Raw genomic sequence first — 26,396 nt, 5'->3', positions numbered from 1 at the left:
CATGCTCAGATAATCAGCTAAAGATTAATAGATGCCCTGATACTTATGGAGTTCCTTCCACTTATAAAATATCAGTGGGGGAATTAAAGAATTATCTGAGACAAAAATAAAGATAATTAATAAATAAAATTGTCAATAGACCATAAGGAAATTAAAGTGCTATATTAAAATCCTAAAATCTATAAGAAAATTACTCAGCTTGCTTTTTTCATTTAAAAAATTTCTAGCTCTAATTTATTCTACATGCTTGTTTTTTAAAAATTTTAATTTGTTATATATGACAACAGAATGAATCAATCAGCTTGCTATCTTGATCTTAAATTTTTAAGGGGGTTTTAACCTATTTAACAAAAGGAAAACTTATCCTCTCACTTCTTATGCCAAAAAATTTAATTAAAAAAAAAAAAAAGCTAAGTCTAAAGCACAACTGTAGTAATTTTAAGATCTTTGGCATTCTCCTAGTTTTCCAATATGCTTTCAAATTTTCTTTTCAGATCCAAATGTACATCTACATTCTCAACTAGTCTCTGACTTGAGATTGCCAGAATTGATAGGTTAATAGAATTTTAGGTGCCGCAACAAAATACAGGATAATTATATATATGCAGGGAGGCTTTGTCTAGCATTCCCATATATCAAACCACAAGTTACTGCCTAGATGTCAGATTCTTCTGAGGTCAAAAGAGAAATCTTGGGATAAGCTCAAAAGACATTTACTAAATTGCATATACAAATTTTAATATACAAGTTTTAAGATTTTTAAGATTACATTTTCAATTACAGAAGAAAAGCATGCTCATTTTAGAAAAATTAGAACATATTGGTTAAAAGAAAACGACAGTTTTCTATTTTATATGCACTTTTATATTTTATATGCACTTTTATGTGAACTTCAAATTTGGATGCATATAAAATCTAGAACACTTTCTTGACATTGAAGAGAGGGAAAGAAGACTACTATGGCAAGAATGAAGGACAGAATGACATAAGGCAAGATTAGAGAGATAGGGAGAGATCAAAATATGAAAGTAAGGTCTTATAAACTAAATTAAGGCATTAAAGTTTCTGTATGGTTTACTTTGTTTTAAGGAGATGCTACATTAATAGGTGAGTGGAAGATCACATTTGCATTTCAAAAAGTTTACTCTAGTTTTAATGTGGAAAATAAGACTGGAATGAGGCAAGCATGAACACTGTTAAACCAATTAAGTGAAGATCACAGACATCTAAGTGAGAAAGGAAGGAAATAGATGAAAACAGAGAAGACAAAGAGAAGCATGCATATTCAAAAGAGATGAAAGAAATAAAACTGTCCAGAGTTGAGGATAGATTTGATAAGCATCTGAGGGAGAGGAATATGTCAAGAATGAATACGAGTTTTCTAACTTGCACAATTCAACTGATGGTGGTGCTACTGACCAAGACAGGAAGCACTGCAGTAAGTCTTAGAGGAAAACCTGGTATATTCACAGTTAATTTTAGATATAATAAATTTGAAGAACATATCTGTACTACATATCTTTTGTTTGCCTCCAGATCTACTCTCCATCCCCTTCACTGTATAAATTTTTCTGTCTCAACAGGCAACCTCATCCTCTGGCTTTCCTTGAGTTCAGTCAATGGAAAGCCCTGGCAGATAATCAGAGTAAGGCAGAAAAGTAAGGTGAAATATTTATTCCCTGGGTTTCCTCTCTGTGAGGCTGCCTTGGGCTGTGTCCTTCAATAGAAGGTATCCTCTCAAAACAAGTCTTTTTGTTTCTCTCTCCTGGGTAGCAGTAACTATTCCCTCTGTTTATCTTGGTTAGCCTTACCATTTAATGTTCTGCTATATTTCAACTCCTTTAAAAATAAACCTTGAATTATTCTAAATTGAATACATGTTTTCTGACAGATGTGAGATACTGATGTGACACTGATAGCCCATCCAGAGAAGATAGGCAAGTAGGTCAGAAACTTACTTAAAGGAGAAATTTGGGCAAAAGACATGTCTCCATGGGGAAAGGAGACCCTAGGACAAAAAAATGAAATGTGGCAACATTTAGGCAGTTAAGAATCAGATGGCACTAGACAACAATGGCGCCTATGAGTAACTGGAGTTAAAAAGTTCAACGATTCATATGTTTTCGAGAAAAAGAGTAGCTATATTTACTCTTCAAGTCAAGGATGCATTATAAGACATTTTAATGCTATAATTTATTGAACATTTTATACAAAACACATGTGATGATAACTACATTATCAATACAACTTCCTCACAACTCTAATATCACATTATTTTGGCAACATACCATAAAACATTAAAGAAGTTGTCATAACCATATGATTACCAGTATGACACACATATGCACGAACAGACATATTGTGTAGCTATCTCTATATCCATTTTTAAGTGATACACATTGTAGCATTCTATAATAACAAAATACTAGAAATAATCCAAAGTGTCCATCTCATCTGGTAAATGGATACACAGTGATACAGTCACATAATGTAATACTATTATAACAGCACTGGCAATAAATGAAATAGTTTAATATGGATAAAGCTCACATACATAAATGTTGAATGAAAACACAGTTGCCATTTATACAAAAATTAAAGACATGCAAGCAATGTTTATGTTATCTGTGAATATACATATGTAGTCAAAACATAAGAAATGCATGGAAATGATCATTTTCATGCATGGAAATGACCATGATGAAATAACTGGATCACACTTACCCTTCAACTGTAAACAACCACAAACTGAACAAAATATATAAACCAAATGTTTTCAGACATTGAAACAAATAGAGCAGAACTGTGATCATTAAGATAAGTAAAATAAATGAGGCAGCCACTATAATAGTCCAGTTTTCTGACTAAAGGTATTTTTCAGACTATGAGTTCATGGAAAAGAATAGAGAGTCCAGTGGAGTTGAGTTCCAGGGATGGAGATTAGCATTCAGGAAGGATGAAGCACCTAGAAGTTGTAAGATAATTCCCAAAAGAAGAAAGACATACAGAAAAAGAGCTTCATAAATCTATATAAGGGTCCTTTTGAGACTCTGCTGAGTAGTAGCCTACGAATAGAATAAAACCCTACAAAGTTTGGCAAAAATGACCAATCATCACTTAGGATACTTAGTGGAGATCTCAGAAGAATTATGCCATAGTAAGGATGAACTAGAGTAAAAGCTATATTCTAGACTCACTCTGGAACAGCTTAAAACCTGGACTTCAAAGGATTATCAAACCAATCCGCAAGAAACTTAACTGCCTGAAAGAAAAAACGGAGTTAAAAAAAAAAAAAAAAAAGCCCAGATACCAAACAAAGAAACATTCACAATGTCTAATTTCTAATAAAAATTATTGGACATGCCATGAAGCATAAAAATATAATTAAGACCAGAAGAAATGTCAGTAATTTGAAAGACCTAGAAACGACAAAGATGATGGAGTTAATAGAAAAGAACATTAAATAAAATGAACATATGATGAAATAAATGATACACACGCATACATATATATATATATTATATATATATATTATATATATATATATATAATTAAATATAACTTCTAGAGATGAAAAATATATATGAAATTTAAAAATCACTGGAATGAACACTGCAAAAAATCATTAATATTGAAATTTAACTCAGAGGAAAACTAAAAAACCTATGGGTCAGAGAAATAAACTGAATTTCAAGCAAGATAAATGTACACACATAATCCCATACCAAGTGCACAGCATAAATAGCTAAAAAATAGTAATAAAGAGAAAGTCTTAAAAGCACTTAGAGAAACAAGATCTACATTAAATATAGAGGAACAAAGATAAGAAGCATCAGCAGACTTTTCTAAAACACTGCGTGTTAAAATATGTCATGTTTCAAATGCAGAAAACAATTTGTCAATATAGAGTCATAAATATATGTGAGTGTACCTGTATGTGTGTTTTCAATCCTTCAAAACATAAGGCAAAATAAAAACTTTTAGACAAGGAAAAAAATTCTCTAAATCTAGAATTCATTTTTGGTAGAACCATATCACAGGAAATATTAAAAGAAAATTCTTTTTTTCTTTTTGGAACCCAGGGGCACTTAACTACTGAGCCATATCCCCAGCCCTTTTAATATTTTATTTAGAGACAAGGTCTCACTGAGTTGCTTAGGGCCTTACTAAGTTGCTAAGATTGACTTTGCACCTTTGATCTTCCTGCTTCAGCCTCCCAAACCACTGGAATTACCTGGGATTACAGAAATTCTTTAGGCAGCAGAAAAATGACACAAAATGGTATCAGGGATCAATACAAAAGAAGGCAGACTATTGGAAAGGGTAAATGTATGAATACATATAAAATTCTTTTTCTCTTCATTCTTAAATTTCTTCAAAAAATAACCAGCTGTTAAAGAGCATACACAGAAACTGTACTGGAGGTTTGTAACACATATACAAAGAAAATGTATGACAACAGCAGCATGGTAGATGGGAAATGGTAAATAAAAGCATACTGTAAAGTGTTCAATCGTTATTTCAAGCAGATGTTTGTAATACATTAAAGCATATCCTGTAATACCTCAAATTACTTAAGAAATTCAAAACTGACCTATCATTAATAAGCCAATAATGGATATAAAATGAAATATTTAAGTAAAAAGGTCCAAAACATTCAATTCATTAAACAAAAACACAAAATCACAAGTAAGTCTGTATCTAATAGAATTTCAAATTACATGAAGCAAAATCTCACAGAATTGAGAGGAAAAAACAAACGGTCACAACACTAAAAATTGTATTTCTGTATATATTACCAGTAAATAATTGCAAATTAAATTTTAAAGTGATTTACAATTGCATCAAAAACATGAAAAATATAAGGGAAAAGTTAACAAAATATGCAAAAACTGTTTCACTGAAAACTATAAAATACTGCTGAGGGAAAGTAAACAATTACCTAGAAATTAACAAGTATCCATATATTCTAATTGAAAGTCCCTCAGGCTTATTTCTTTTTCCTGTGTAAATTCACAATATGATTCTAAAAGTACATGGAAATGTGAAGATCTTAATATGACCAAATTTGGGGCAAAAAAATGAAGACTCATGTCATTAATTTCAAAGCTTACTATAAGGCTACAGTAATCATATAAAAATATTATTAACATAAAGAAAGACCTATAGAAAGATTCATATATATATATATATATATATATATATATATATATATATATATATATATATGTCTAATTGATTTTCAACAAAAATGCAAAGGTAAATCAGTAGTGAGTCTCCCCCTGCCCGCCCTAAATAAATGATACTGGATATCTCTGGGGGAAAAAAATAAACTTTATCCTAACCTCACACATCATACACAAATTAATTTCAAATAGATAATAGATAGAACCATAAAAACTGAAATTTAGAAATTTATGGTGGGGGAAAATTTTCATAACCTTGGTTAACCAAAAAATCCTATGGTAGGTCACAAAAAGCACAAAATATTTTAAAAACTGATGAACTGAATTTTGTACACAAAAATTAACTTCAAACAGATAACAGACATAACCATAAAAAACAAAACTTAGAAATGTCTGGTTAAAACCGATTTTTATAGCTGGGTATGGTGGCACATGCCTGTAATCCCACCGGCTCCACAAGATGATACAGGAAAATCACAAGTTCAAAACCAGCCTCAGAAAATTAGTAAGGTCCTAAGCAACTCAAGGAGATACTGTCTCTAAACAAAATATTAAAAAGGGTTGGGGGTCTGGTTCAGTGGTTAAATGAACCCTGGTAAAGGGTTCAATCCCTGATAACACTCCCCACAAAAAAAGGATTTTTATAATTTTAGGTAAGCTAAAATTTAATTTTGGGGGGGCGGGAGTACCAGGTATTGAACACAGTGATGCTTAACCACTGAGCCACATCCCCAGCCCTTTTGTGTTTTTATTTTGAGACAGAGTCTCACTAGGTTGCTTAGGGCCTTGCTATTGGCTTTGAACTTGGTATCCTCCTGCCTCAGCCTACTGTATCACTGGGATTACATGTCTGGCTGGGTAAGCTAAAATTTCTTATAAAAATCACATACACACACACAAAAAACCCCACAGATGGTAAATATCTGTTTTTTCCCCCTAGGTTAAAGACAGTACAAATACAGAAAAAACATTGATATTAGAAAATATCATTCCCAAGACTTAAGTTCACAACAATAACAAACAAGGACAATCAGATTATCATTCTGAGTCTCAGTTTTTTCCCATATTTTTCAGCACTCTGTTTTCAGTATATATTTTATATTCCCCCAGATGTGATTTATAAGAAGAAAATTACACCAACTAATAAGGCATTAAGCAAATGTCTGTGAAAAAATTTATAAATCTGTCTTTCACCAAATTTTAATATCCTAAATATACTTTCAGCAGCATAATTATTTATTTTTTAGTTGTCAAAGAACCTTTATTTATTTATTTACGTGAAGTGCTGAGAATTGAACACAGTATCTCATACATGCTAGGCACACGCTCTACCACTGAGCTACAACCCTAGTCTTTGCCAACATATTTAAACAACAAAAATCCTATAAAGTTCAATGGTTGGTTGTTGCATTTTCAAAGAGATAAATTAAATTCAAAAGTAAAAACTTTTTGCTCTAGAAAAACACTGAAAATAAGAAGGCAGGCAGGTCATGGACAGGAGAAAATATTTATAAGACATATACATCTGGCAAAAGACTTATATCCAGAATATATAAAGAATTTTTACAATTCAATAATAAAATGCACAGGAATAATAAAAATTCAGGATAGTGGTTTCTCCTAGGCATAAGAAAAGTATAGGGAGCTTTGCTTATACCTGTGCTTAATTTCTTTTAAAACTGCTGGGTTGTGGGTCCATAGAGTTTCACTGTAATCTTATTTACTCTTTGCTTTATGTTTAAAATATTCTACAATTAAAAATAAAGACATTAACCCTATACCTGAAAAGATAGCTCAATTCATATTAACCCACTAAATTATAATAGTTGTTAAGACATTAATAAACGACTTTTCTCCCATGGTTTATTCTCCCATGCTTATATGGTGTCAAGGCACATATAAATATATTAAAGACTGGAGAAAGGAAGAAGACTTAGTTAAATTTCTTGTTTCCTACTAGCCACTCCTACTAGGATGCTTAAATATTTCCATAATCACTTCAAAACACTTATTCAAAATATGTTCACTGTTCTTTTTCTACACTGGACTCACATTTTCAAGATTTTTCATTTTCTTTGCTGTCTTCTACCCCTTTACTCCCCCCCCCTTTTTTTTTTTTAAACAAATCTTAAGGAAAGCTGCTTAGGAGCACAAGATCTAGAGCTAGAATAGAGGGTTCCAATCTTAAATTCACCATTCAAAAACTGCCTGACCTTGGGCAAGTTACTTATCTCTGTGTGACTCAGGATAAATGTTGAATACATGTAAGTGTTTAGAGCTAATTTGGCCCAGTAGTCATGCTTAATAAATGCTAACAATTATTTTATCTTCTTGTTACTATTATTATTATTAATACTTTTAGAGTCATTTTTTTGTCTCTTCCTTTGTTCTCCCTATATCAAGGAAGGTACCCAAATCCTGTTAATAACAACCTGACTTCTCCCTGTTTCCAGTAACTAGTAGTGAAGGTCAAGATTACTACAGACTTCTTATAAGCCTTCTTTTTTTCCCTAATTCTACCCAGTCAATCTATCATATACTACTATTAGATTTTTATCCCTTTCCATTTGCTCTCCTGTCCTACAACAGGAAAGTTCTATGGGGCTCTACACAGGAAAAAAAGTATTTCACAGAGGGTTCCAAAATTAATAACTGCTATAAAAGCATGAACAGAAAGTTTCAAGGATGAGTTTTAATTCTACAAATATCAAAGCAAATTACATTTATTAAGAAAAGCAACATTTCTAATGGGGCTGGGGATATGGCTCAGTGATAAGAGTTGCCTGGCATGCATGAGGCCCTGGTTTCAATCCCAAGCTCCACCAAAAGAAAAAAAAAAAAGTAGCAATATATTATAAATTGCCTTTTGACTAGCATTAGCAAGTCCCTATTCTATCAGCAATCACTCCTAATACAGTTAACTTGAGTTTCACTTACCTCTCTAGGCCCTAATTTCCTTTTGTTGTAAATAAAATATAAGTGCCATCACTCTATGCTCCCAGTACCTAGAAGGTACCACTAATTGAGCATAACACATTTTCCTGATAAATCCAAAATAAGCTCAGTTAATCAGGAAATGTATATCAATGGAAGAACTGGTAGAGGTCAATTTATATGTTATTCTTGAACTACATAATTTCTGAAGTTTCTCCTAATTTTAAAGGTCTGTGATTCTATTTTAAAATTATAAATCTACATAAAATTCATCTAATCTAAAATTCCTTTGAGGTAGTAAGAGAAATCTAGAAAGTATTATGAAATCTTTTATAGAAATTATTTTTTATAAGCTTCAAGGTAATTTGTTTTATATATTTTTAAACAAATTTCACTGTGCTATTTCATTATGAATTTATACTCTGGTGATATTGCATTTTGAAGTACTATATAAAAGGACCCAGGAATTGGATATGGGTACAGAAAAGTTATGCAACCTACTCTTTGAAAAGTAATGCCTGGAAATCTGAACATCATGTAACTCTTTTTTTTTTTTTTTTTTTTTAACATTTACCTTTTTTCTTCTTTTGCTCTCAGCTGTTCTTCCTGTCTCAAAACTTGAACCATTATAGATTCAAAAACTCCACTTGTCAAGCCTGCCAAACTTCGAGGTGTTGACCGACGCCTTGTTGAAGTACATGCAGTTCCCTTTTCATCCTCCAATCCATAATAGCCTCTAGATGTAACTGCTATCGTTGTCTTTTCTCTCAAGTGCCTTGGAGAAGAATAAGTCAATTTATAAGGTCAAATCTTTGGGATAAGCAATAAACTCACTTTAACAGCATCTTAAGAAGAATCTTGTTTTCTACCTACATTAAAAGTATTTAGATAAACCTATTTTTTATCCTCCCCACATAATTTCTAACTTTCTTTAATCACATCATATAATTAGTCTGTCAGTCCCTTCTCTATATTTAAAAAATATTGAAACTGAAATATTAAAGTTAACACTTAAAGCACTATATTAATTCTTTAATGGAAAAATTTATTGTTTGAGATATATTTCATACTACATTGGTATGAGAAAAAGTATAACAACATTTTGGGAAAGAAAATTTACAATGATACATGAACACTTTGAGGAAATTATTTTAAAAATACAGCTTTACAATATATGATTGTAGGTTGAAATTTAGAAAACTTTCAACTAAATTGTTTAAGAATTTAGGAACCTACATTTCCTCTTCAATCCCATCATGTCTCCTTCTATGTTTTTATTAATACACTGGGATACTAATCTAATGCTTAAGAATAATGATAAAAAAGTTTCTTAGAAGTTTGCTTAATTATTCATGAGTCCCTTAATGAATTTAAAATAACTGATTAAAAACATTTACAATGAAAAGAGAAACAGTACATTAATCTTGGGAAGTTTTAAAATCCAGGCTAACTCCTGATTTCTGGATTAGTATCTATTATATGAGGGTTAATTATAAAAAGCTTCCAGGAAAACATCAGCTCTTCCACTTTTCTAAGATATGCCAGAGCCTCTGAAGGTTTTGTACACATTGTTTCCACAACAACAAAATCAAGTCAATACTCAAAAGTAAGCAATCAACATATTGGATAGGAATTTACATGAATTAAATGTTGACCTTATATTTCTCTGCTTTCCTATAGATTGTCTAAAGGTCCACTAAAACATAAATCTTTATGGCATAAAATAACATTTACATGATTTATAAATGAATGTGCGTACTCTGGGGATACACATTAAATTTGTTTTTCTGCTCATGAAGTTAGTTTGAAAACCACTATTCTCATCAGGTAGTTTATAACTACCTGATAAACAAAATGTTTTCATATTCACAAAAAATAATTTGTCACAAATTATCAAACTTCTACAAGATCTTGATCTTCTATTCTTCCAATTGATATTCCCTCTGAAATTCTTCTTTATCCTCATCTAGATTTCTGGTTCCTTCTTTGACTCATTTGCTGTAATACAATTTAGCCTCTTTTAGTTATTCATGTATTTAAATAGTTGAAACTCAATACATGAGTAACTTAAATCATCTCCCGTACCAATTATCTTTTCTATCTCAGGTACTTAGACTTTCTCTTACATCTCAGCCCAAAGCCTCTTTACTCCTTTAACTCCATTATTAAGCACTACAGTGAAAATACCTTGCAGTCTGTTTTCTAACTATACACACAACTGGGCTCAACTGCGACTAAGAAGACTTCTTTGAAGGTGGGCAGTTTCCTCTTTTGTTCTCCAGAACAGCAATTTCTAATGTCATCCTTATTTAAAAAACTTCACCACATTACCCACTATCACTTGGAAGTTGACTCTGTCCAATATTTATTTCACAGAAAAAATAACAGTAAGAGCTCCATTCTGAAGTAAGCTCAATTAACTTCCTGCTTCTCAAAAACAAAATTATCTAAATATAGGCTCATCCTTACTTTGTTTAGCGAAAAATTCGCCTCCAATATTTTGATCAAAAACTAATCACTTCAAAGGTCTTCAGAATTTATATTTTATTAAATGTCTTCTTTCTCTAACTGCTGGGCGCCTTTAGCATATAAGCATGTCCAAGTTGTATTCCCCTTGAAGAGTCACATGTCAACTGATGATCTACTTCAACTTTCATTCACATCTCAATCTACTATAATATGGCATTTGTCTATAACTACTCTAATGAAATTATTCTCCCCAAATAATCTTACAGTTATGAAGTTCAAAGAATATTTTAAAACTCTTATTTTACTCAACCTCTCTGTACTATCTTGTATTCTCTTGTCAAGAACTTGTGCTAGATTTGGCAGAAAAAACAGTTTTAGGTAAGCAGAAAGAGAGAAGCTACTAAATAAAGACAAAAATACCCATTCATACAACTTTAAATAATTCATTTAATATATTTACTGAGCAACAGGAACTCAGCAATGAATATGACAGTTTGTACAAATGGAATGAAAACTATGAACATTCAAGATGACTAACATTCAACTTGAAACAATGATGACACCTCTAATGAAAACCTTAAAGTAGAAAAAAATTTAGAAAAATTAGGGAAGAGATTTGGGTTAGAAATACTTCATTTTTAACATTTGATATAATAGTTACACAACTGTGACTATTACATATTTCTGTCCATGGAATTTTGTAGTCAAAGTTGTGTAACTATTACATCAAATGTTAAAAAAGGAAGGACTTAAAATACTGACTTGGGAGTGTTAGTGATAAGGAAGGCCATAAAAAATAAACAATATCAACAGGAATAAGTATAGGGATATAAGATATAAAAGGTATAAATTTAGGAATTATTGAGGGTTACAAGTAAGAACACAGTAAAAGAAGGAGATTAAAAAAGATTAAAGGGGAGCTGGAGCTGGAGCTCACTGGCCTAGCACAGGTGAGACACTGGGTTCGATCCTCAGCACCACATAAAAAGTAAGTAAGTAAAATAAAGTCATAAAAAATGTTAAAAAAGATGAGTTACAGAATAACAGAAATTAATAAATGGAATAACAGAGGCCAAAAGAGAAGAGCTTAAGTGCTTAAATACTAAGTGCTCTAAACTGTTTAATTTTCCAGGTAGAATGAGAAAGGATGAAGTAAAAGCCAAGGATTGAGCAAGAAGGCGTTCATTAGTAAAATTCAAGATGGCAACTTTAGTAAGGGATTAAGTGAAAAGAATCTTAGGAGTTAAAAAACATTTCAAAGCCTTTGTTCATTTCTGAAGTGGCATCAAATATATAATGCCCCAAAGAAAAAATGAAGACAACTAGAGCTATTTTTCAAAACCAAATACATTGCTTAGAATATATTTATTTCCTGATTTTGTTTTGAATTTAAGGACAGTACAAAGGTAAATGTAAAGTTTTTATTTAAATAGAAGTGGTATTTGAAAAGTGCCTTACTAACTTTAAAAAATTTGGTAAGCATTTTGAGTTGAGTTAGGGCTATTCTTTTTCACATTATCATTACTGCTACAGCTATCCCTTGCCAACAGAAAAATTCAAGCATTCTCAAAGAAGGCAGAACAGAAGTTCCCTAAGTCATTCTCACTGTCCAGATATTCATGTTTCCCACAAGACGATAAAGTTGTGATGAGTCTGCAAAGAAGACAGGCAGATACCCTGGCTGCCTATTTCTGGCCAACTCTCCTATATATCTGCCAAAAAAATGATGAGGCTCTAAAGTAGTAAATCGTAAATTGAGGACACTTTCAGATTCAGACAATGGCACAGATATGAAATATAGGGTGAGTCCTGCCCCGTCTACCTGAAATAATAGATCTAACAGTGATACTGAAATCTGACAAGAGCTGAAATTAGGAGGATGTGACAAGTGGATGTTATAGTGTCCATAGAAAGAAAGCAATGTTACCAACTTCTCTTTTCATTTAATGAATAGAAAGAATATCATCCTTACATTCCACAAACCTATAATTTCTAATGTTTTCTCATGTATTTCTTATGCCAAGTGATCAAACATGGGTGAAACAATGTTGATTCCACTACATTATTAAAAAGCTACATATTTCATAGAAAAATAAACATTAAAAAAACCTGGGGGAGACATTTTAATAGAAGACTCACTTTATCAGATGTTAAAATAAATTTTAAAGTAATGACAATAGGGCTGGGTTGTAGCTCAGTGGTAGAGCACTTGCCTAGCATGTGTGAGGCACTGGGTTCGATTCTTAGCACTGCATATAAATAAACAAACAAATAAATAAATAAAAAGAAAGGCCCGTTGACAACTAAAAAAATACTTAAAAATAATAACTCATCAGAAAATGAGTCAAGAGCACAATGGAGAAAATTTGAAACTAGATCCATTTATACCAAAAACATATCCTAAAGATGGCATTTCAAAACAATGGAAAAAAGTAATGTTACAATTGGCTGGACATTTTAAAAAAAATAAAGTTGGACTTCAACCTCTCTCCTGACCCAAATTCTAGACAGATCCATTCATTCATCTCATTTATTTCTTCATTAAATATTAAGTGCATGGTAGTGGGCTAGGTGTTGGCATCAACATTTACAGGCAAGACTTCTGTTCTTACTGAGCTTAATGACAATAAAGAAGATATATAAAATGCAAGTAAACAAATATGGACATAATATACAAGTTCTAAATTATATACTGTTAAGTTCTGTGAAGGATAGTCAAGAATTAGGAAGTTACTCTGAGGAAGTAACAGAAGGAGGAGCAGGTCATAAAACAAAAAAAAAAAAAAAAAAATTAGGAACAGAATATTCTAGATAAAATATCAAGTATAAAGGCCCTGAGAGGGTGGATTTGTGGCTCAGTGGTAGAGCACTTGCCCAGCAAGTGTGAGGCACTGGGTTCGATTCTCAGCACCCATGTAAATAAGTGAAAAAAATTAAGGTCTATCAACAACTAAAAATATATTAAAAAAATAAAAATAAAGGCCCTGAGATGAGAAACATTTTAGCAGGTATGTAGGAAGAAAAGAAAGTCAAAGTCCTTTTACTGTAACCTAAGTGTCAATGAAGCATTTAGTTTTAAGATGAGTACTGACTTCTTTTAATGTCTACTTTAAAAATTCCATTCTGGCTTATCAGCAGAAAATAGAGTAGGAGGAAAAACGAGAAGCAGGATAAGTTAAGAAACTACAGCAGTATTTCAGCAGATGATAATGGCTTGTACTCAAGTGGTAACAGTAGAGAAAAATATACAAGATTGATTGAATGATTATTATTTACTTTTGGTGCTGAGGATTGAACCTAGGACCCTAGGTATGCTAAGTGCATGCTCTCACCACTGAAATACACAAAATTTAAAATATATTTTAGAGACAGAAAGCTCACAATTGACATATTCATATGGGGAATAAGTGAAAAGAAGAATCAGTGAAAAACACTAGCTTTATGGCTAGAAACACCTGGTAGTTGGTAAAATCTACTAAGATAAGGCTTTCTAAAGATTAAGAAAAAAAACAAACACATAAACCAAACCAAAAGTTCAATTTTAAACATGTTAAAAGTGAAATAACTAGTAGGACACCCAACTGAATATCAGAAACTATTAAAAATAGTAGCCTCTTAACAGCAGGAGCCCCTGGAACTGGTGAGAGAAGGACCTTTATTTTTCATTGAGTTATTTCTTGAACTGTTTATTTTTTGCCACCAGATATACACATTATTTTTAAAATTAATAAACTATTAATAGTACAAACACTAATCACTGGATTGCTAAAAAAATCCATATATATAATAGTTACATTTCAACCATTTCCTTTAGATTTATAGTTACATTTTATATGCATAATGATTTTTAATTATCTATATTACAAATACTGTCAATCTTATTACTAAAGGTATCTGAATGTTCCTTATTCCCTGAAATTTCTTATGATCCTTTTCTCCAGTCTCTCTCTCAGTAGAAAAGACCTCTTTCTCTCCATCCTTAACAGCTATTCCTCATAACAGCACAGCACTGATTTAGATGCCTGGGCTCTGGAGTCAACTGGATGGATTCAAATCTGCCATTAATTAGTCTGGGCAAATTAATTTTTCTGTACCCCAGTGTCTTCATTTGTAAACAGGTTATATAAATCAACAATCATCCAGTGTTCTGAGGATTAATTTCATATGCCTAAAGCACTGCAAACAGTTACACAGTGACAATAAATGTTAACAATTATTAAAATTATAATAAAACAATTTCAAATTTTCTGCTGGGTTCTAGTTCTAATCCTTGCTCTAGACTGATAAACCAATTAACTGCTGAAAAGTACAGTTAAAAAACACAGTGAAGTAATGAAAACATTAGAAAACGAGTTGTGTGATGTGAAAAAACAAAAATATTTTTAAGGTGAAGTCTTATTTTAAGTCTCACAAACTCATCATGGCATAACTGATATCTCAACCTACTTCTTAAAAACAAAACAAAATATACCTAATCCACAATGACAAAAACTAAAAATATTTAGGAAAAAGACCCTACCATTCAAATAAACAAAAAAAACTACCATAGGGTCCTACGGCTATTAATGTAGAACAGAAAATGCTGAAATAAAATAATTTTCTGCATAACAACATTTACACAAGTAAAATAAAATCTTTATAGGTGATAAATGGGATATAAAAAAGCATATATGTGAAATCAAAAATTATACTGATCCAGGCAATGGTGGCACATGTGTATAATCCCTCCTGAGCTGAGGCAGGAAGAGTGCAAGTTCAAAGCCAGCCTTAGCAACTTAGCAAGTCACTAAACCACTCAGTGAGACCCTGTCTCTAAATAAAAAATAAAAAAGGGTTGGGGATGTGGTTTAGTGATTAAGTGCCCCCAGGTTCAATTCCCCAGTACAAAAACAAAAAAAATTATATTGAATTTTGTGTAAATAAATAACATATATGTATATAGATAGGCTAAAGAGGCTGTTATAACAATTACCTCTATATAATGAGATGGGTGATTTTTTTTCAATCTTAATTTTTTGATAACTTTATATTTTCCAAATCTTCAAAGAGCTTTCAACCACACTTAACAGAGTATATAGGATATTGAAAGAAATGTTAACTATCAATTGAAAAAGAATTTAGACTGTTGATAAAAAAATTAAAATTTCAGCTACCCTATAATTTAAATATTCTTGCCATAAAACTTTTAAAATATGTCTTTTAAAAAAAAAATTAGTTTCTGACAGACCTCTATTTTATTCATTTATTTATATGAGCTTCTGAGAATCAAACCCAGTGCCTCACACATGCAAGGCAAGTGCACTATCACTGAGCTACAAGCCCAGCCCTAAAATATAAGTTTTTTAAAAAAAATTTTAGTTATAGATGGACACAATACATTTAGTTATTTATTTGTAAGTGGTGCTGAGGATTGAACCTAGTGCCTCACATGTGCTAGGCAAGCACTCTATCACTGAGCTACAACCCCCTCTAAAATATAAGTCTTAAAAATAACCAATAGATTTTGAGAGCCACAGCCAGAAGGGGCCCCAGCAAACTCCCAGCTGCCAGCAAACTTCCAGCTACCAGCTGATGATTGGCTCACAGTGGCCCCAGCAAACTTCTAGCTGCCATCTGATTGGGTCCTCTGCAGTGATGCTCATTGTGCTGTTTCCCCGCCCTTTCAGACCACAGAGCTGCTCACTGGGGTACTTTTTTTGGCTCCGCCCACGAGACCCAGCCAATTGGCCTCAAGAGCAGGAGGAGTGGGGGGGCTGAGAGGCTTGTGGGAAGCCAGAGGTGGCAGTTGGGCTGTAAGGGAATTCCTGAAGAGCTCCTGTGGTGCAGCATGTGTGTTCTAAAAATACAGTTAGTTTCTGCTTGATAAGTGGCTTGTGAATTGTACTGCGGCATTTGGTTGCCCTTACTGGAATGAACCCGCAACCTTGGCATTATCAGCCTGCAGCTGGAAGTTTGCTGGGGCCCCTTCGGCTGTGGCTCTCAACAAATAACCTTTGACTTAAACTTCACTATCAACCAAATTCCCAATCCTAGAATTAGTAAATAGAGGAAAATCACCAATGTACTAGCAATTGCACTATAATCAGGAATTTAGATTAACTGGAGAATATAGGTCTCATAATTGTTCTGAAATACCTTGAAATATTGTTATATTTAATTTTTTCTTACTACCTTCTATTAGCAATGTTATATATATTATTTAAGTCTATGTTCTTTTACGTATTCAATTATTTGTTACCAATATGGGTATTGTCAAGAAAAACTAAAGTGTCAAATTACACATAAGAGCTCACATTGCCAATATGCCTACAATTCCTTAATAAAATTTGCCATAATCTTGTTTTAGTTATTGGCAGACAAACGTTCTGAAAAATAACTTGGTAGAACAGAATAACCAGTTAAACAGAAAAACTTCAGATTGGTAAAATTCTGGATTTAACAATTTTTTTTTCTGAGAACTGGAGAAGACTAAAATTATTCAAGTATAGAAACAAAACCACTAAACCCAATCTAAATAATATAGTGATGTGAATCTAGCTTATTACCTATTCTGGCAAAAGAAAGTAGTCTTTCTTTTATTTCCTAGCACAACACCAGGATTTCTTTAACATTTAAAACAAAAATTTCCATACACATTTGTACACACAATCATACACCAAATCTAAGAAAGTCAATGTAAATCTTTTAATTTGGAAGTCAAAGAATAAGATATGCTGAAAATTAAGGGATGAGAAAATACCAAACTGATACTAGTTTTCTCCTCCATTTCACATGTGCTCCTTATAATTCCCTAATGTAAAAGCTTTTAATACAATAACTTCTGATATGGAATATCAGACTATTAGCACAGCATATTAGGCTCTCCTAATACTTTTCTATATTAAACTACACTCTAGCCAAACTAACTGTTGACTATTCCCTAACTATCCAGTAGTATAATTATATACAGGCTATTTTCTCTTTGCACTTTTAAATATGCTATTCTTGTTGCCAGAATAACCAAAATATCAACTTCATATCAACTCTTGTCTTTCTATATTCATCTTTGAATTCCCCTCTAGTGTGTATCAGATAATAAGCATTATAAATATGTTAAATGTAAGAGCCGTATCTATCATACCACATTAACCATCTACTATCTATTATGCTTTTGAACACATTCTCCTTTAAGGGAGAATATGATATCTCTACTCAACTCAAGAAATATCTATTGAACTCCTTTGCACTACAGTTTCTACATATACAAAAATGTCTGAGAAAATCTTAAAATGTAGCAAGGTAAAGAGGTAAACAGACAACTTCATTGTCATTTTTTAAAACTTCAAAACAAATATGCACTCAAATGGTGGGTTCCATAAAAACAGAGGAATATAGCAGAGATGGGCAAAGAATTTTTCCTGAGGAGATAACAACTCTGTTTTGTCATGAACAACAAGCAGGAATGTGGGCTTAATATGGCAATACTATTTCATGTTGTATATGCCACAAACCCTAAAAAATGCAATGAATAAGACATATCGTTTGCCTTTATAGAAATTCTAATCCAGATAGACAGACTGATCCTTAATATAATATTTTGTGTTTTGTTTTTAAGTGCTATAAACAGATGCAAAATAAAGAATCATAGAGTACAGAGTGGGGGGCGGGGAGCAATTCATTCTCTATCAGACTGTACTGAAGAGATGATATTTGAGCTGGACCTCAAACAATGATTAGAATTTACCTACATGTAGGAAGAAAAAGTAAAGGGGCTTCCTAAGTAGAAAAGAGAACATTTCAAATGTTGTGAAATTGTTCTGTATATTATGAAGTTAATGACCAATGAATGAAATTCTAGAGAAAACCAATATCTTATTCAATATATAAGTGTCACTGGCAAAACAAGAAATAAACTCACTTTACTCACAAAGGTATGATGTCTACAATATAAAACATTGTAGTCACTCTTTCAGAGTCCTAGAATAAGAAGAGGGCTGTTTCTAAATTTTTTTTCCTTCAACTTAATGCAGAACAAAACTATCATTTAAAGGTCAGAATTAAACTCTCTTTCTAAACAGTTCATAGTACAATCTTGGACACAATATAAGAATATTTATCTTCAGATACTATTCACATTCTGTTATTTCTCTTAAAGGCCTATTTTTTTTCTTCGGTTAGTTAAATTGAATTTTCTCCACTGTAACCACACATCATCATGACTTACTGGACATTTGTTAAATCTGTGGTCTAAACCTTTGGTTCTTATTTTTTCTGAGTCTGACTTTCTGATAACCTATTAACTCTTTGTATCTTCTCTCTTAAAAAATTAAAAAATGCATACATGCACACATACACACACTACTGTGTACTATATTTGAGTGGAGAAATGGTCATAGATGAACACCTTAAAGACCTATATAGGCTTGGAACTCATACTGAACTATAAAAGAGAAACACAAAATTTAAAAATCATCCAAACGGCTCTGAGGTCAATAAATATAATACTTTGCCGGATAAGTTATCTCAGAAACTCAGGAGGCTGACGCAGGGGAAATCTCAAGTTTGAGGCCAACCTCAGCAACTTAGTGAGACCCTGTCTCAAAAGATAAATAAATAAATAAAAATAAAGACTGAGTATGTAGCTCAGTGGTAAATCACACCTGGGTTCAATTCCCAGTACAGAAATAAGAAAAAAGAAATACTTTGCCTGATAATGTGCAAAAGCATTACTATGACAGTTAAACCTGAACCTCTTTAATTATTCCCCAAAATCAAAAGAGGCAAATAGAAAGTAGTATTATTACTCACAGCAAATATGTAAGATCATACAAATAAGTTTAAATGGATTAAAAACATAGGGCCCTGTTGAGGGCCACAACCAAGTTAAGATGGCGCCTGGCAGTTTGCCAGGAGATGATGGAGATTCCTTATTGGCTGATTGCTGTATCTAGATGATACTAATTGAATCAAGCTGTGTGTAATCAGTTGATTATATATACCGCTGTTGCCCTGCAATAAAGCAGTTCACGTTTCAACCTTCAAGTTGCTTGTCACCTCCCGGTTATTTTGCCCAGCCAGGCTGCGGCAGGGCCCAGTGTCTTTGAGTTTAAGCTAAGGCTCCCTTTTATTATTTTTTTTTTTAACGTTTTTTAACCTATCACCTATCACCTCTGTGTAACAGGATTTACTCTTAGAATTAATGTTTTGATATAACTCTAAATTAAAATCATTTTCTCAAATTAAAAATAAAATAGCCTGCCATGAAAATTACTTTCATGTTCTAAACTCCACCAGACGATGAAACTATGAAAAGATTATTTGCCATATAGTCCAACAGTTGAATTTTAACTGTATAAAATAAATGAAGAGCTGGAGTTGTGGCTCAGTGGTAGAGCGCTCACCTAGCATGTGTGAGGCACTGGGTTCGATCCTCAGCACCACATAAAAATAAAGTATATATAAGTCACCATTATATATATATATAAGTCACCATTCATTCATTACCTTTCATTTTATCGCATTTAGAAAAATTACATCCTTAAAAACACCATCCCTCTATTTACCAGTTACTTTAAGCTCTGGTTCCACATTCATCATGTTAGATCTAATAATTGATTTAAAATGTAAAACCAAAGCCTGATGGATGAATACAACATTACCTAAAGAAATAGTCCTGCCCACCACTCTGCCTCCAAAAACTGATCCTGAATTTGGTGAATTTCCTAGAACCAAATCAATTGATAGGAAAAACAGAGGACAACCAAACAGAATTCTATCAGCGGAATCTAAGACTATAGGAAACTTCAGATAACAACCTGGTTTCTTCAACATGATTTTGCTGTAAGAAGAGGGTGGATAGTAGTGAGAGGAGGGATAGGAAAAAAGAGACAGAGAAAGATTAAAAGACATAACCAATCATGATATGTGGCCTTAGAAATTGTGATTAGAAATATATTTTAAAAATACAATTTCTGAGGGGCTGGGGATATAGCTCGGTTGGTAGAGCATGCACAAGGCCCCGGGTTCAATCCCCAGCATCACCAAAAAAAAAAAAATGCAAATTTTGAAATAATCAGAAATGTTCACTGACTGTATATATGTTATTAATAAAAATAACATGTTGTTCTAGTCATATTAAAAATGAAAATGTACTTATCTCTGAGAGTTGTAATCCAAAGCATTTACAGAATCATTTGCTATCAGTGATTTGCTTCAAAATTATACCGAACAGGGGAAATATACAGAAAGAGTAGACCGGGCAAAACTGGTCATAAATATTGTTGGAGACTAGGTAAAGGATGCAGGAAAGTTCAAATATTCTGTTTTGCTTTTATATATGTTCAAAAATCTCTAATAAATAAAATGTTTTGAACAATGTAAAACCAAAGAATGCTTTGTGTAATAGCCTATGCCAAACTCATGATTTTAGGGGCTTCATGCTTTTTCTGAATGATAAAATGGACACCTCATATCACATCTCCTAACTTAATACCCTTCAAAACACCATCCCTCACTATTTACCAGTTACTTAAAGCTCTCTTCCACAAGAAGATATCTGCTTCTCATTTCTCTCCCACCATTCCAACTATAACCCAAAACACAAACTTAATAAGTGCTAACAATCATAAAAGTAGTGCTACAGATATACTTCAATAAAAAAAACTAAATTGTAAAGTAAAATCATACATTAAACAGGTACTATACCCTGAAGCACCAGTCTTCAAAACTTTATTATGCATAAAAATTATCTAGGTAGTTTAATATTAATTACATAATAGTATAGTACATACTTAGTTACAATAAAAGTCATGAAGACAAACAAAAGAGGTTAAAGGGGATAGGTAATTACCAATAAGAGGGATACTATTTTGTTTATTGATTATTTTTAATATCTTCAAATTTTAAAAATCAGATATATCAAAAATTTTGTTTGTGGACCAACATGGAAACAATCTATATTTATAATTGCTTTTACGGAAAATGTTTCTATGTAAAGCTTTTCAGATGGTCTATTTTTTCCACATAAAATGGAGTCTGTTTTTATTTTTAGAACAAAGATGAGGGAAACCCCTGAACTCTCTAGGAATCACTTAGGCAAATTTTGGAATCCTTTACTGTTTTGGAATCCCTTACTGCTAGACAAATTACCACTGACACTGAAAAGCAGTTTTAAAAACAAAAAATATGAAATGCCAAAGGGAAAAAATATTCTACCTGAGCATGTATTTTGTGGAAGAGATTTTATTTGATTATCTATCTCAAAAGACTGAGAATGTGCATTACCATAAAAGTCAGTGTACTGTGCTAAATTGCAATTTCTTTAAAAAACTGCTCATCTTTTAAAAACTTTGGTAAATTAAAACTGTTACTATAAATTGGGGTGTTATCATTTGAAATAAAATTTATATCTAGCAAGAGATGTATCTAAAGGAGGGAGCTATACTTTGGACAAACTCTCACAGAAGAACTACATAAAGTACCCAGAATAGCAAGAGGTTTATATGGTCAAGCAGTGTTATCTCAAACTACTAGCTTGTCTTCTGTATATCCTAACCTTTTCTATCTTTTAGTGGGATATGTACACAGATATTAACAGATGTGAATTCTAAGACAAAATGACATTTAAAAAGACACAAAAGATGCTATCAGAAGAGTGTTTTGTCTGAAGGTACTTTCAGATGGTTGTACTCAAAAGCTTAATACTTAATACTTAATAGCAACTTAATACTTAATACTTAAATACTAACATTTGGGGTGATTTCTTAGTACTAGCTATTCCAAGTCCTTAGAACCACACCTAGAAAACCTGTGTATCTTATATTTTGAATGGATTATAAAAATAACAGCAATACATGATCACTGCAGAAAAAAATAAACATTAGAGTGGAAAGAAAAATTAAAAATCATCTATGGTCCACTACCTAGTTACATATGAGTGCACTACCTCACAGGCTCAGAGATACATAGTTTTAAGCCAATTTTTAACTATACAGTTTATTCAAAATTGTAAATATTAACTTCCTTTCAATGAAAAAATCTTATTTTACTATAAAAGTGATATGCTTATTGTAGAAAATCTAGGATACACATATAGAAAAGTTACAAGAAAATGAAAACTGCCCCTTATCTTTCTACTTAGCAACAACCACTAACCACTATTACTAGTCTGTTGGTTTTCCTTAGTATTTTTAATCAAAGTGTACATACTTACTATCCTGATTTTTAAGCATGATTAATAGTTTCATTCATAGGTCCCAGGTGGAACCCAATATAATGAAAGGTTTGGGTGATACATAATATTTTCATTGGGGCTTATTAGTCTTTCCTCATTAAAACAAAAAACAAGCCCTCAGGTAATATGAATTTTAAAGATTCATAATATTATGCAAGTTCTTGGGAAATGAAAATGACTATTATTTGTTCTAGGCAAAGCTAATTTTATGGAGATAACCTAAAGATGGTTTGAAAGCTGAAGTACAACATGAACACCCCCCATAATTTTTTTGCTGCAATGTAAAAATAAATCCAAGGGTACAAATACAATGAGAAACAGACAAGTCAAAATGCATTAAACTTTATTAAGATATTTTAATTTTATATGCAATCTAAATTGTTATTTAATATTTTCAAATATTTTAGTATTTTCAAATGGAATAAAACCCTTTAATAAAGTTTGTAAGTTTATAGTCTTTCAAATACCTTTTACTTATACCAGAATAAACTCTTTTTAGCTTCATTAGTTGCTTTTTCTAATTGAGCTGTTTAGCTTTTAATGTACATTATAAATAGTTTAATCATAATTATTCTAATCATCTTTTTCTTTCAAGTTTGAAAACACATCTCATAAAATGTTTTGCTTTTGGTTCCCTTTATTAGATGCTGTCCTGGGCAATCTCATTTCTTCAACCACCATCATTTTGCAGGTTAATCCTTCATTAAACATCTCTAGCTCTCATCACTATGCTGAGCTCCATATGTACCTTTCTAAAAACTCTCAGTTAGATGTCTTCAAATGAATGCCTCCCTATCATGTTCCCTCAGCATCATAATTACCTGGGCACAAATGATCCAATTTCTCTGGACATCATCTTCCCCTCACATCCTATATCCAACAGTTTGCCACAGTACCTGCTGACAAAAAGTCTATTTTGTATCCTCATTCACTTTTCTATTCCTACTGCTTATTATCTCTTAATGGAATTAATTCAAAGCTTTTTAACTGATTTCTTTCTTTCATTTCTGCCTTGGAACCTCAAAATACTAGTAAGATCATCCTGTCACTCCCTTAAATCAAAAACTGTGATTAATTTATACTGCCTAGATCCAAATTCCCACACAAGCATTCAAAGTTCTCCATAATTAGCTCCAACTTATTTTTCTAGACTTACTTGCCACTCTTTGTCCTCTTTATCCTATACTCTAAACACTGGGTATAAACCATTCCTCCAGAATGCTCTGTACTCTCCTACTTCTATTTCTTCAAGAGTATGTGTCTATTCACCTATTATCTTTAAGTAAGGAACAAGGTCATGCTTACCATTTTATATTTAGGGCTTTGCATATTATCCAGCACAGAATAGTTAAAATAATTGTTCAATAAACTTCTCAATTTTTCCTATCAATATTCTATCCATTCTTTCAAAAGCTAGCTCCAAACTATAACCTGTTGAATAAAATATAACAAAAAATTTTAATTTCAGCTCCTCCCATCCACATAGTAATTATCACCTGTCTACACTCTCCTAATACTGTATAACATAGCTCATCACAGTAGACCTAAGATTATGCTCCCCTGGAACATAATCATTTCATAAGCTGAACCAAGATTATAAAATATCCGACAGTGATCTTTGAACGTGTTTCCCTAATTTATAGTGTTTGGGGGGGGTACTAGATGGGATCTCTTTGATTAAGGGATTCCTTCCATAATTTGTTTTAAATCATTTGGACCCTTTAGCAAAAAATTCTGTGATACATCTAGATATATCAATGTTTCAGGGTGCTGTGTAGATAGTACCATCACATCAAGTAGTCTGAAAATGAATCAAGTTCAAGAATCACAGCCTCAATGTATTTTATTAACTTTTACAAACCTGTATATGTGTCTTCCTAATAGCCTGTAAGCCCTTTGGGAATAGGGACTGTCCCCTAAGTCCTAAAAAGCAAGTGTTCAATAAATAGCTTATTAATTGAACCCTTCTACTTTCATCATTGCCCTTAAATATTTTCGGGACCTTCTTTAAAAAACACTGTTTTGTTGTTGGTGTTTAAGAATGGCTATTAAGTGGAATTTATTATCATGTAGTTCTCTACTTCTGAATAAGAGGCAAATCCAGATTTTCTACTTACAAAGGTTCCCAATTTTTAAGGATTTATGTAAAGGAGACAGAATTACAGTTCTTAATGAGAGCTGGGAGGAATTAGACTACTTGGGAAAAATAAACCTCTTGCTAAAATTCCCAATTAATTTTTAACTTAATTGAGTGTAAGCAAGCCAATAAAAATGCAAATTTAACTAGAAGATTCAAATCTGTACAGAATTCTTTTTATCCAGTTAATGTATCCATGTAAATGGATACCTCTATTTTTAAAAAAATTTAAGACTTGATAAGAATGCTTTGTATTGTCATCCCCAGGAAAAATATTCTGTCCACTAAGAATCAATTATGAACTAATATACAGCTGTATGTTAAGAACAAACTTTTAGCCCCTACATGTACCATTTTTAACAACAACTTAACTGAAAAAAATCAAAAAAATTTTTTAACAAGGATACTCAAGATTATTTTCACCAAAACATTATCTTAAATGACCAAGATTAAAATTTTAATTCAGTTCTTTTAGTGTCTTTTATAACCTTTTAAAACCAGGAAAAAAAATCTTTTGGCTATATGGCAATATTCTTTTTCTTTTTTTTCTTTTGTACCAGGAATCACACCCAGGAGCACTTAACTACTGAGCCACATCCCTGACCCTTTTTATTTCTTATTTTGAAACAGCTAAATTGCTGAGGCTGGCTTTGAAACTGCGATCCTCCTATGCTGCTGGGATTACAGGCATATGCCATAGGGCTCAGCTACAGCAATATTCTTAAAGCTTTCAAAAACATTCGCATCTTAAAAGCAATTTTGGAAGAGGTAAAAATTCTTATTAACATATGACATTTTCCAAATCTCTGTGCATGACTTTCTATTATTTTCCATTCCTTTCCACTTGGGTGATTTTCTCCATATTTAACTGCAGTTTCTTAGTTGCCTCAAACAAATGAATGAAATCTCTTCAAAATGTAACTTTCCAAGAATAATTATGTCATATAATAGAGAAAGTAGTATCTTTAGCAATGGGTGGTCAACAACTGTATTTTTAATATTAAAATTTTAAAAAGATATGTTGGGCCCTTCAAAATATAGTGTCACTTTAGAAAAAAGCAATGCACACATTAGCTCAATATGGAATTCTTTTGAGCAAATATTTAAGCAAATATTTAAATATTTGTACAATTCACTAATGTAGCCTCTTATAGATGTAATTGAGACTCAAGATATACAACGTGTCCACAGTACTAATACCACTGGGCTACTCTCTTAATGATTGTGTGGCATGCTCTTTACCTAGTATACCTCATTTATTGCTCACTAAGAAGCTATAAAGTTATCTCCAAAACTTGAAATTTAGCGTTTTACAAATATACAGCAGAAGACAAAAGAAAACTTAAATAATAACAACTGAGTGATTCACTGGTTTATTATTAAAATACCATCTACCACTTTAAGATATTTACAAATAAGGTTTATGAGTCATCGGTTTGCTAAAAACCATATTCACATG

General features: G+C 32.1%; 1 protein-coding gene across 3 annotated transcripts in view; it reads right to left on the bottom strand.

Annotated features, from left to right (window-relative positions):
* The window catches only part of Brd10 (bromodomain containing 10), an 85,881-nt gene that overhangs the window by 56,331 nt on the left and 3,154 nt on the right, over window positions 1-26,396 (bottom strand). For 2 of the 3 annotated variants that reach the window (XM_076845993.2, XM_076845994.2), the window contains exon 2: window positions 8,695-8,895. The exons of the other annotated variant lie outside the window; for it this stretch is intronic. In XM_076845993.2, coding sequence (XP_076702108.2) covers window positions 8,695-8,895 — 201 coding nt within the window. The remainder of the gene's footprint in view (window positions 1-8,694; window positions 8,896-26,396) is intronic. 3 annotated transcript variants of the gene reach the window in all.

The sequence above is a fragment of the Callospermophilus lateralis genome, chromosome 2, assembly GCF_048772815.1.
Source record: "Callospermophilus lateralis isolate mCalLat2 chromosome 2, mCalLat2.hap1, whole genome shotgun sequence".
NCBI lineage: Eukaryota > Metazoa > Chordata > Mammalia > Rodentia > Sciuridae > Callospermophilus > Callospermophilus lateralis.
The sequence above is the reverse complement of the archived record's forward strand: the minus strand, read 5'-3'. Positions and strand labels throughout refer to the sequence as shown.